General features: G+C 38.9%; 1 protein-coding gene across 2 annotated transcripts; it reads left to right on the forward strand.

The window, feature by feature from the left end:
* Positions 1-1,260: 1,260 nt before the first annotated feature.
* Positions 1,261-12,814, forward strand: WAS (WASP actin nucleation promoting factor). Of its 2 annotated transcripts, none has more exons than XM_081939119.1 (12): positions 1,261-1,496; positions 3,537-3,677; positions 5,296-5,382; positions 6,054-6,147; positions 7,477-7,518; positions 7,895-7,945; positions 8,606-8,783; positions 9,053-9,095; positions 9,997-10,150; positions 10,710-11,119; positions 11,801-11,906; positions 12,275-12,814. In XM_081939119.1, exons 1-12 carry the CDS (start codon positions 1,383-1,385, stop codon positions 12,325-12,327), a joined length of 1,473 nt encoding a protein of 490 aa, XP_081795245.1. In that variant the 5' UTR covers positions 1,261-1,382; the 3' UTR covers positions 12,328-12,814. The 2 variants fall into 2 exon arrangements, with proteins under 2 accessions (XP_081795245.1, XP_081795246.1); XM_081939120.1 differs by having other exon boundaries at positions 5,299-5,382.

Consider the following 12,814-nt stretch of genomic DNA (forward strand, 5'->3'; position numbering starts at 1 on the left):
GCCTCCCCTGCCTCCCCTGACCGCATGTCCCTGGTACAACCTATTTCTGATTTATATCCCCAGTACTTGAAGTTATATGCAATGATCTCTTCTGTTATTCTTTCATCTGGGATTCAAGCCAGTGCAGACCTTTAGTTTGGAAAAGCTGTGCTTTGCTCCCTGGCTGCCTTGTAATCTCATCACCAGTGAGGAGGTTTGTTATTTAATCTGAATGAGGAGGATACAGATTGCTTGCTTGTAACATAATACTTTGAGTAATTTTCTGCACAATCCTACAAGCTGTTATCCTATGTTGTTTATACCTGGTCTTGAGAAGCAGAATTTCAATGGTTATAATTATTTCGTTGTGAAAGAAGTGAATCTGAAAATCCTCTTCTTGAGCTTCAAGTTTGGGTCAAGGCAGAAGTGTAAGCCTCTTTTTGTGACCAGGGGTTCACTTTCTGTATTGGCTTTCCCGTTTCCATCTTGTTAAGGGCTACCAGATCTTATCTACAAATATTCAGATGACTATTAGATGTCCGCAAAGATCCAAAACAGAAATTTCCCTCTGCTGCCCTCTATGGGATGTCCAAATATTTGCAATCTAGATTCTAGACCAGAGTGTTTTTATCTATTCGAAGCTTGCCAATATGGATTAGCAGCAGTTGTGCCAAAGGTGCTTTTTCAAGAGGGAACTGAACTTTTGGGATTTTCTCTGAAGATGTTCTTCTCATCCAAGAAGCTTCTTCAGCTCTGACTGGGTGGTGAAGAATGGAAGGATTTATACTCCTTGCAGACAGCTGTCATTTCCATTCTTGTAGTTGTCAAGGCCACCTGGAGCTTTATCTGTGTCGTTGGGGTCAGCTGAGTTGTGCAAATGGGTGTGAAGCCTTCTTGGAACTGTTGGAAGGACTGTGTTGTAAACTGGAGATAGATGATGTTATACCCCTCCCTGCACCCTGTTGAGAGAGGGATTTAATTTTGACACAGATGGTCTCTTTGACCCCCTCAGGCTCCACACCCCTATTAAATTCTAATCAGAAAAAAAAATCACGGCATTTATATTCTATTTATAGGGCATAAATACTTTATACATTGAAAAACTGTAGAATTGGTGCCTGAGCAATCTACTTTTTAAGGATAGTATGGGCATTTTTGTGGACCAAATACTTTTGTTTCTTAGAGAGATGGGCATTTTCCGAATCCTTCACCCACCTAATCTGCTCTGGCTTCTCTTTGTACGTCAGTTTCTCTCAGCCTCCAGGGTTGCCGGTCTTTGAAACAAGATAGAGAAACCATCTATCTCTGGGTGATTCTGGTGGTTTGCTAGCTTCCTGTTCAAAGAAGCCTTTACAACACGGAAGTTCACTTTGTGAGAGCCTTTGCAACCTGACAGGGCTGAGATGAGCCGAAGAACCAAGCCTGAAGGCCGACCACTGCAGGAAAATGTACCATCCTGCCTCCTTGAGGATCTTGAAAACCACCAAGTATTCGAACTTTTGGGCAGGAAATGCACGGTAATTATTGTTATTATTTGAGGGAGGAAAGATCATGGCAGAATGTAAACTATTCCGTGAATGAGACAGAGGGAAGAGCTTGTATCTGGGAAATTGGGTGATTATATGCTGGAATTTCATTGATGAATTCGGATGAAAAATAACTAGGAAGTTAGAGACCCTATTGATGAATTGGTGTCTGATTTTCAGCATTATCTTCCTCCTACAAAGTTGCTCAATGGATAAATGAGAATGTGCTAGAAAATTAGCAGCATTAGCAGGATCATTAATAATTTGAAGCTAATACAGATCGGATTGGGTTGGCTTAGTGTATAGAGGGATTTGTCTTACAGCCCCTATGGCATTTACAGAATTCCAGTAAGCACGTCTCCTAAAAGTCAATTCCTGCTCATTACATATTTCAATGTGTTAATCAATCTGAATTTTACATTTTGGTCTTTCAATCAGTAAAAAATAATAATTGCCTCGATCAAATTAGCTGACAACACGTTTGATAAAGATTGTGGAACCTTTGGGAAAATTTTCTCTTTGTTTTTAAATCTCCCCCAACTTCCATGCAGAAACAAGTTTGGTTTTTTTTTTATGCTGAAAACAACAGCTTGGTGTGTCAAGAGACACATGCTGCCTCAAGGCAGGAAGTGGGGAGAGAAAAACCACTTCCTCAAAAGGCCTAGCAAAAAGCTCAGCCATTAATGACACGCTGCCAGTCCTCAGGTGGAGTCATATCTCCCCTGCCCATCCCTGTGTCTTGATGAAGAAAAGACTAGTTCAAAACAATGGGCCAGACAACAGAAGAGGAAATAGCCTTGGTCCTCAACGAAGTTGTCAAATAATATTTCCTTTATTTTGAATTATTTACTACATCAGGCCCCATGACTGCATGACAAAATCAGTTTGAATGCTGCAATGTCCTCTCAGTGTATTTTGGGAATGGCAGTTTTGTGGGTATGCTGAGAATTCTCAATTCTCGGTATCAACACCCCGCCCCCCCCCCTCTCTCTCTCTCTCTCACACACACACACACACACACACACACACACACACACACACAGAGAGAGAGAGAGAGAGAGAGAGAACGAACCATAGCCAGGAATAAGAACAGTTCAGCTCACATTTTAAATCAAAGTGAAATCATTCCATTAGCCTACTTTCTGATTCAAAGCATTGTTTCTTTTAGCTTCCAAAATATTCTGTTGATTCCGAACTTTCAAAAAAATAAATATAACTTGGATCCTAAGAAAATGGATCCAAGTTTTAGGCAAAAAATAAGCCGAGTTACTTTTTGCCTAAAGTACTCCAAAATATGCCACATTTAGTTCAGCCTGGCTTATTTTCAGGTATATAAGCTTGCTTCTTAATGTTCATACATGCTCTTTTGGGAAATGAAGGTCTCTCCAAACATTGCAAAATGGAAAGAATGGGAATGGGGCACTGGAAGAAAGAAGCATTTATCTAAAACAATATTTTGGATGATTCCACTCACTTCTAGAAACTATTCTTAACATCCTCATTCATTCATTCATTCATTCATTCATTCATTCATTCATTCATTCATTCATTCATTCAATTTGTATCCTGCTGTAAGCAAAAAGGACTTAATGTGTGATGAATTGGATTTTGTATCCAAATCAGCCAGTGTTTCTTATCTTGCCATTGATGTAGAACAATTTTTCTCATCCTTGATAAGTTTAAGATGAGTCAATTTCAACACCCAGCATTCCTCCGGCAGCATGCTGGCTATGGAATTCTGGAAGTTGAAGTCAACATATCTTAAAATTGCCACAGTTAGGAAATACTGGTATAGAGCAAGCATTTTCTGAACTTTACTTAAACATCCTGTGCGTTATTCCCTTGTAATATTTGTTGCTGTATATTGGAGAGTTTCTGTTATGTGAAATTCATCATATTTGTAAGTGAATAATCTTCTCCCATTAACATTTTCTTGACAATTATATCTGTTTGAAAAGACCAAATCCCCAGGTATGTCTCATTTTTTTATCCAATCGGATGATTAATTTGTAACTTTCCCTCTTCTGATAGACCCTGGTCACAACAGTGGTCCAACTCTTTCTGGCTTTGCCTCAGAGCAGCAGAAACTGGTCCAAGCAGAGTTCTGGAGTGCTGTGTTTCGTAAAGGATGTCCCTAAACGTTCTTACTTCATCCGCTTGTTTGATCTTAAGGTATCAACTTTTTTATTCCATTGTGATACTTCCCTGCACCTCACTCTGACCAAAGATACAGATCTATTGTTCATTCATTGGAATGTTGTTCCCCAACATCTATTCTCTAGATGTTTGATTACTAGAATTCTCAACCAACATATTCTTGTTCAGACAGGAGAAAACCAAAAGCCATGCTTTAATTTGCATTGTTTTCTTGCTATTTTCTGCTAGTTCTCAGATTTACACTGAATTAAATTAAACTAATACCGGTATCCAGTAGGGATTATTAGAAAGTGATTGAAACAATCTGATGTTTCTAAGTCAGGCAACAGAATGTTTTTTTTTTTTGCCAATCTGAGCAGGAAGCAAAACAACTTCTTGTTGTTTTTACTTGGCTGGTGCATTTCATTCAGCTTGCCAGTTGACATTATTCTGGGAATACCTAAGTAAAGGAGAACACCTCGTTGAATAACTAATTTTATGTACTAATGAATGTATATAGGTGTGCAGTTAGAAATAATTAATGCAATGCAATGCAATGCAATGCAATGCAATGCAGCGCAGCATAGCACAACACAATACATCTCTCCATAGTGGGGAAGGACTTAATAATCTAATTTATGTGCCTGCTGTATACCATGCTTTCTGGACTATTATTGTCTATTGGGGGGAAAAACTGCTCTCTGTTCCTTTGACTCTACTTATGAGATTTGAATGGAACATCCTTTCACATACACCTTGATCCAGGCCTGTGTCTGGTGTAAACATATACAGTAAAAAAAACCTCCCCCAATGTTATCAAATCTCCTGAGATTCAGTAAGATCAGATCACTGAAATCTTGCAGATCTCAAGATCTTGCCTAAGAATGCTGAAACCTCATGAATTGCAAAGAAATTTTAAATGTTACTGTAATTATGAGCATCTCTTTGGGTAGCATCATTTGGAGTAATACCCACAAGAACCATGCATCTGGCTTACTCATCATATTTCAGATGTGTATATTAATTTGTACATCAAAATTTGTATTTGGGTAAGGACTAAGGAGATACTATTCATTCTCTACCTAGTGTTGAAACTGAAAGCATCTAGCACCATTCCCAATAGCATCAATCAGGCATCAGAGGTGGATTGCAAGAAGCATTCTTCCAGATACAGGCCACAAAATTGGGAGACAAAGAAACTGAGTTCTCCTTATCTAATATTTTTTTGTCCTCTAAACATCTAAAGACCAAATGGAATTACTATCCTTGTGTCTTATTTCACATTCAATAGTAGAGCAACAGAGAACCATTATTGTTGGTTGCAAATTATGCCTGCATTCACTAACATCTCACACAAATATATCCAGATTTAAAATATTTGTACTCAGTGCTGATTATACTTAAATGAGAAATCACCAGGGAATTCCAGAACTGTAACCTAAGTGGGATGGTGGGGAGGGGAAACCCAAGTGAAAAGACATGAGAAACCACTTCCATATAATTGCTACAAAAATTAGGGTTGAGTCCATGTTGGTTGTGAGCTGGAGTTTAAATTGCCTTGAAGGATACTTCATCTTTTTGACATGGTCTTAAGTAGGGAAAAGCAGTTTGTGAATTAATAAGCAACTTCACCTATTATTTTGTTTTGATGCAGCAGCAGAAGATGACCTGGGAGCAAGAGTTGTACCACCAGATGGTCTATGTTGCTCCCACCACCTTTTTCCACACCTTTTTAGGAGATGTGAGTACATGAATATGGGTGGGTGAATCACTATGGACATATATGGTCAGACTGACTCTGTGGAAGAGAAAAATCTAGAACAGAAGAATTCATGCTTTTAGAAAACCAAGTCTGCTTTTGCAGTCCCAAAGGCAATACTTTAAAAAGATATTATCTGAGTACAGTATTTTGTTAAAACTTTATAGATTGGTTAAAACAAGACAAAGAAAAAAAAGACCAAAAGAAAACAGTAAACAACAGCAACAATAATGAAACATAGAGGTTTTGTCTTCTTCCAGGAAATGTTTCTGTAGGTGTGTAGTTTCATATCTAAATGAAATATTAGCTAAGAGTTTCAATAAAAGATGACCACATTTTGTTATAATCATCCATACATAATTTATATCTATAAGCAACTTACTGATAACATCAGGTCTTCAATTCACTGAATAATTGGGGCCATGTATTTGTCTTTCCCAAAATTGAAAGACTAGTTTCTTACCAAAAAGAAGTTAGATCTATACAACTGTATTAAAATTAAATCTTTTTAATGCTTGCTTTAATGTTTTTCCATACTTGTGTTAAAAACGTATATCTAAATCCCTATCTAGAAATGTCTCAGTGAGGATTTGCAGAATTGTGATTCAGTGTGATGCCTTATCACATAGATGTTGTACTGCATATGCTTACAGGAGTGCAGTGTGGGACTAAACTTTGCTGATCAGCAAGAGGCACAATCTTTTCAACAAATGGTGGAAGAGAAGATCAAGAAGAGGACCCATAGAGGTAGGTGGGAGGTCCCTACCAGGAGATGTAGCTCCTGGGGATGCCTTTTGTCTGAATGCCATTTCTTCAGGAAATATTTGTTCCCTTCAAAATATTGCTTTGGCGAGACACCCAGTTGCACCTTATAAATTAATGCAAGTAAGGAGTTGTGTTTCTGGAAAAATATTACTTTGGGTATGGGTCTTTTCACAGCCTAGAATTTACAGAAGGGGAATTGATCATTAGATACTATTCCATTTAAAAAATGAAAGCTTAGTTGCTTTTGGTCCTGGAGCATTCCAAAGGCATTGTTAAAAAGAGAAAGGGGAAAGAAATTACAATGAAGAAAATTCCTTTTATTGGGAATGCAAATGCAATGCGGGCTGTTCATACCCTCAAAATGTTTTCTGCAGAATTATTCTGAAATTTACGTTAGGCTAATATCTGTACAGAAATATACTAATTTTGCCTCCAGAAAAATATACGTTTGGATTCTTTACCCCACATGGTTGTTTTGTAATGTTAGGATTTATAACATATTTAATCTTAAAATGATTTCTCTTTAACCTTCAGATCATCCAATTCATTCAGATTAAAAAGGAAGAAAAAACTTCTCACCTGCCTCCATACTCTTGGCAAATTTAAGATCATTGTCCTCTTTCACTGATACCTTATTTAGGAGGCGGGGTACGGGGATAGAGCCTGGCTTCCAACTTGGACAAACAAATGAATTGAGCCCTTTGTTAATAAGATGATGCTGTTGGGAACTTTTCACTGAGCTAGATGGTGTGAAGACCTCCCTCTGTCTAAAGATGTTTCCGACTTTCCAGGACTAGGCAGATATCACTGAAAATAGCAATAGCTCTTAGACTTATATACCACTTCACAGAGCTTCACAGCCCTCTCTAAGCTGTTTACAGAGTCAGCATATTACCCCCAACAATCTGGCTCCTCATTTTACCCACCTCGGAAGGTTGGAAGGCTGAGTCATCCTTGAGCCTGATGAGCCTTGAACTGCCAAATTGTAGTCAGCTGGCAGTCAGCAGAAGTAGCCTGCAATACTGCATTCTAACCACCGTGCCATCGCAACTCAATATAAAATATATTTGTATTGTCTCAGAATTCCTATATAATGTTCAGACTGATAGGCAGGTTTGCAGCAAGGACCTTGATAATGACTTGAGACAAAATTGTGTCCCCCCCCCGCAAGGAAATCCAATTGTGCCCAAACTAAATGGAACAAACCCTGTACTGTATCTTGATTCAGACAGCCAAATCATTCTAGAAAATTGAGAAAGAGCATGAAACATTTTACTATTAATGTTCTATATTTTTTTTTCTGTTTGACAGATAACAGACAATTGCCACCGCCACCCCCTCCCGTGAATGGCGGTATGTATTTTCTCACAATCTGTTATGTGCTTTTTACAATCGAGCTCCTTCCTGATGTGTATCAGCTAGAAATGCTGGTCCTTAAGAAGTCCTTAATATCAGTCGGAAGGCCGGACAGAATTTCTGTTAATAGCAATTTAGCTGTAAGTTGTACCTACTCTGATTTGCTCTCTTTGGCAAAGAGAGTGGAAAATCATTGCTGCAATTACAGTGGGATCCTAGAAAGATTGATTTAGAGCATATGGACAGCTGTGCTGGTTATGAGACGTTCTTAGCCAGTCCAGTTTTAGAAAAACCTATGTCAATGCAAATAATTGACTGTGAAGAGTTGACACTGAACTATTTACTGACCATCAGTCTTTTTTGCTTTTATTAGATAGAAAATCAACTTTCTCACGGTCCCCACTTTCTGGAGTTGATATGAATGGTAAGCATCCTGGTAAAAGTTGGGTTGGAGACTTCTACAGACGCATATACTTTTTGTCATAAAGTTTATATTGATAGAGCATAAAAACATGAAGCAATTTTACTTAGATTTGTGTTCTTAAAATGTGTTGGGACTATAGGAGTTGAATTTAGGATCGCTGGAAGATATCAGGCTGGGAAAAGTTGACATGGAATGTGAAAATAAATTCAAAAATATACAATAAGAAAAACACTTAAATATTTCTAGTAAAAGAGTTTTTTAGCTTCTTGAAAATATCTGAAGGGATACAAAAGGCATAGGCAACCCAAGAATCTCCAGATAGTATTGGAGTTCCAACACTCTTAGGAAGAATGGCAATGAGTGAAGGGGCTGAGGGTTTAAGCTTGTTCTGAATCAAATGCTGTTGGTTACAAATATGTGTGTGATTCCATTTTTCCATAAAACTGTTTTCTAATAAGAGCTCCCAGATTTGCTTAAATTCCACAATCAATAACATAGTCAGGTTGAGGAAGGAAGGAAGGGAAGAAGGGAGGGAGGTGGAGGGAGGGAGGGAGAAAGGAAGGATGGAAGGAAGAAAGATTTTAGTGAGCTATCAGGTGTTGTGATGCTAGTTGGAAGGAAACTGATCATTATCTCATCCTTATCTTGTGTTTCCCAAAGGACCTTCCTCACAGCCAAATTCCCCTTCCACTCCACTGTCACTGGCAACGGTTGATATACAGAATCCTGACATCACTTTTTCCCGCTATCGTGGTCTCCCAGTCCCAACTGCAGTAGATAAGAAGAAGGGGAAAAAGAAGATTTCTAAGGCTGACATTGGTGCTCCTTGTGGATTTAAGTAAGTCCTTCTGGAGCTGTGTAGATTTCTCAGTTCTCAGTCCCTTTGATGGGGTTCCAGATAGACAAAAAGCCAGCTGCCCATATTCACGGAACATGGAGCAGCTAAAAACTCTGCATTTCTCTCTGTCTCCAAATTTAGATGGTCAACTAAGTGTATCTTTTCTGTCAATAATTTCACTGGTTATGACATCAGTCAAATCCAGCTCTGTGATGGAACAAGAGTGATGGTCTTCACATAACTGGATGTCTTCTGTGATTCCTTTTCAGGCATATCCAGCACATCGGATGGGATCCCAGCAGTGGGTTTGATGTACGTAGCCTTGGCAGTTCAATTAGAAAAGATATGCAGTTTTGTGAGGCCTCTTGGGTGTGGAATTAAACTTTTGAGTTATTGCAGCCCAATTGTTTTATGTGTGAGTTGCCCATTTACCCCATGAATGAATGGCAGTCATGAAGCACTCTTGGCTTTTGCATGTACATTCAGTTTGAAGGTTTCATTGCATCCAATTGCTGTGCAACCATGATAGATTGATGCAACGAAGAAGACAACGGTAAAACTGATTTACAACTTAACAGGAGGGACTGCTCTCTTAAACACTCAGTTCAGTAGGGCAAGTGTAAACCAGAGGTTTATTTAATACTAAGGAATTTCCCTCGGTCTGTTGAGTAGTTTTTAGTACAGCTGGTGCTCTTCATTTCTTTGGCCTCATTTGGATGCTGGAACAAAAGCTGGAACAAGGGAAGAAAGAAGGGAAATAATTCATTCCTTTTCCCTCAGCTACTTTCCATGTTGCTTTTTCCCTTCTGTAAATGAGCCATTTATTATTTTCCTTGCAGGGGTTATCTTTCACCTGCCCCCCCCCCCCCCCCCCGCCCAACAAAAGAAATCAACTGCCAGGAATTCTGCATGGCAGTTTGTGTGTGTATATTGGGAGTGATAATGTAGGGGGAGACACTGTTCCAAAGTATGTATGTATATTTGTATGTGCTAAATACAGCTCAGGTTTAAGAACCATTTGGTTACAATGGTTTGAGGTAATAATTGGGACTCCATTTTAGATTGGGGTTGCCTTATCCCTTCTTGCAATGTCATTTCATACACAAAACTGTCATGATATATATGCGTGTCCTGGATCACTTTTACTAGCTTAAAAAGGCTGTTATTAAACTATCAGCCCCCCGAATAAATGTTGACCTTTTTTTTATTTCAGTTGAACAATTTGGACCCTGATTTGAAGACATTCTTCTCTAAGGCGGGAATCAGTGATGCCCAGTTGACTGATGCCAAGACTTCAAAGATTATCTATGATTTCATTGAAGGTCAAGGAGGGTTGGAAGCTGTCAAGGAAGAACTGAGACGGGAAGGTGGGTTGCTGGAGGAGAAAAATCTATCTGACTCCCTTTTATTTCATTTGATCCTTTTTATTTCATTTGAACCAATCATTGGCTCCGTACCCTGGTATTTATTACAGTTATGCCACCTACTGAAAGTTGTGCATATCTTAGTAACTGGTCTGGGTTTGGATGTATTGATTAATTTAAGGAGGAGTAATTATATTAGTCTCTGTAGTAAAAATAAAAAGGAATCTGTGATAGTTTAGAGAGCAATTTATTTATTTATTTTCAATTTATAAATATAAAATATTTAAAATTAAAAAAATAATATTTTAGAACAGCGTGGAAACTCTTATATAGAATGGTCACAATCTGTACTTTTTTGTATTTCCTTGGTATTTGGAATTTATCATTTTTTGGGTCTAGAATTACCTTAAGAAAGCCTGTTACACATCTGATGAAGTTTGTACCCAATGTAGGCATGATGCAACCAATCATTTTGTCTTTATACAGAAAATTTGTTGTTCTTACTGATTGTTGTGTGATTTAGCACTCCAGTATCATAAGTTTGAATGTTTTTTTTTCCCAGGTCCAAGTCATCCCCCGCCCCCACCCCCACATCGTGCAAGCCCTCATCCCTCAACTAGTGGGCAAGGCCGCAGTGGTCCTTTACCACCTCTCCCAGGAGCTCCTATGATATCAAATAGGGGAGATGTCCCCACCCCACCACAATCTTCTAGGCGAACTCCCTGCCCCCAGTGGGGACCACCTCCACCCATTTCACGATCACATCCTCCTCCCCCACCCCCATTTGCATCAGGCCCACCCCCACCCCCTCCGCCACCCCCACCCCCAGCTTCATTCCAGGATTCTGCACCATGTCCTCCTCCTCCTCCTCCTTCTGGAGGGCTTGCATCACAGGACATCCAGCCATCTGCTAGCTCTTCAGGGCGTGGTGCACTGCTGGACCAGATACGCCAAGGAATACAGCTCAACAAGGTGAGATGGTCTTGTTTTAAATTTTATTTACTTATTACTTTTATTATTAATTTATAGCACAGTTTTCTAATTATTTTGACCCTCGAGGCAGCTTACAAACAAGGTAAAATTACAAAATAGAAAACAATAACATAAATACAATAAAACTAAAATCAGCATTAAAAGTATATCTATAGGTTGATTGTTGTATATCTTCGGGAAACTAGTAAATCAAAGGAATAACTGGTCTAAACCTCTTTGCCTAATACCTAAAAATTGAATTGTATTTAATTATGGTAGTTTCTCTGTTGTTTGCAATCTGAGTTGATACATGTTTAGCATGTTCCTGAGTCTTAAAAAATACTGAGATTACCACTTATATCCACTTATGTAATATCAATTTATACTAGTTCAGTTTTCAAGAAGCACAAAAAGAACTGTAAATTCTTAGTAAGGGTTCTAGAGAGCTTCAGCATAGGAAGCCCTACTTAATACCACTAAAGCCCCGAGAGACGTTGGGCCAATTACTCTCTCTCAGTTCTACCCACCTCACAGAATGGTTCTTGTGGGGAAAAATAGGAGGAAGGAATATTAGTTATGTTCACTGCCTTGAGTTATTTGCAAACAATAATAAATGCAGGATAAAAGTAATAAATACATACATACATAAACACATACATATGTCTGTTTCATGCATCTTAGACACCCGACATTGTGGACTCCTCACCTTCCACGCAGAGTTCTGAAGGCCTGGTAGGGGCTCTTATGAATGTGATGCAAAAGAGGAGCAAAGTCATCCACTCTTCAGGTGAGTCGTGTACATCCATTCCATATGATATTTCTTACTTTCAGGCTCATTCACTTACATATAATTTCTAAAGCGTCCAAAGGTTCAGAATTTTGTGATTATTTGGAATTATAAAAACAAAGCAAAGCTTTGAGGAAGATCCAATGCCATTTTGTGAGAAGTTCAACTTCAAGTCAGGCTGTGTTGCCCTGGTGTTGGATCCAAAGACATGGGGATCAAGACAACTGAAATGAGTGTTGGAGAGGGAGATTATCTGTATATGCACACATCCATATATAGCTCTGAGAAGCTGTTGTGCTGACATTCTTGAAATGCTAACCAGCTTTGGGTCCATTCTACTGTATGTTTCTGTTCTGCTGTATTCATAGATGAAGATGAAGACAATGGCGATGAAGATGATGACGATGAATGGGATGACTGAGCCTAGAAATGCACCTGACACCAAGCTTGATTCTTCTTTCAGCCTGTTGCCAGAGGCATTTAATCGGATGATGATAATTCTTCCCTCCCCATCTCTGCAGATACTTCTGGAACCCCAGTAAGGCAGAGGCAGTCTGCTTCAATGAGGGTAGCAAAGGGATTACTTTTCCATCCTCCTTTTCAAAATCACTTAGGCCTAAGCATATTCTCCTCCCTCACCTGTGCACCTGGATGCCTTTGACAGTTTTAGAAAGTAAGGTTGTAATTCTATCTCTTTGAGCCCTCCAATTTTGACCATTCGTAATCTTCTGCATTTATTTTTCTAAGAGTTGTATCATCTTTCAGCCAACCCTTTCCTGAACCTTTCTTTTGCTTACCTAATTGTGTCCCCCCCCCACGTTTTGAAGCCCAAATGCAAGCATGAGAATGTTAAGAATGTAAGCAAGTTCTCTTTGTTTTTTGAAATAAAATCCCTTGTATGCTGTTAA

The sequence above is a fragment of the Natrix helvetica genome (assembly GCF_964273705.1).
Source record: "Natrix helvetica genome assembly, chromosome: 1".
In the NCBI taxonomy this organism is placed as follows: domain Eukaryota; kingdom Metazoa; phylum Chordata; class Lepidosauria; order Squamata; family Natricidae; genus Natrix; species Natrix helvetica.

What these genes read in the sequence shown, in the direction of transcription:
- WAS (XM_081939119.1), top strand. Translation starts at nt 1,383, where the DNA reads ATGAGCCGAAGAACCAAGCCTGAAGGCCGACCACTGCAGGAAAATGTA. An exon ending in TCCACACCTTTTTAGGAGAT is followed by an intron (nt 5,383 to 6,053) that starts GTGAGTACATGA and finishes ATATGCTTACAG; the next exon opens with GAGTGCAGTGTGGGACTAAA. An exon ending in ATCCCAGCAGTGGGTTTGAT is followed by an intron (nt 9,096 to 9,996) that starts GTACGTAGCCTT and finishes TTTTTATTTCAG; the next exon opens with TTGAACAATTTGGACCCTGA.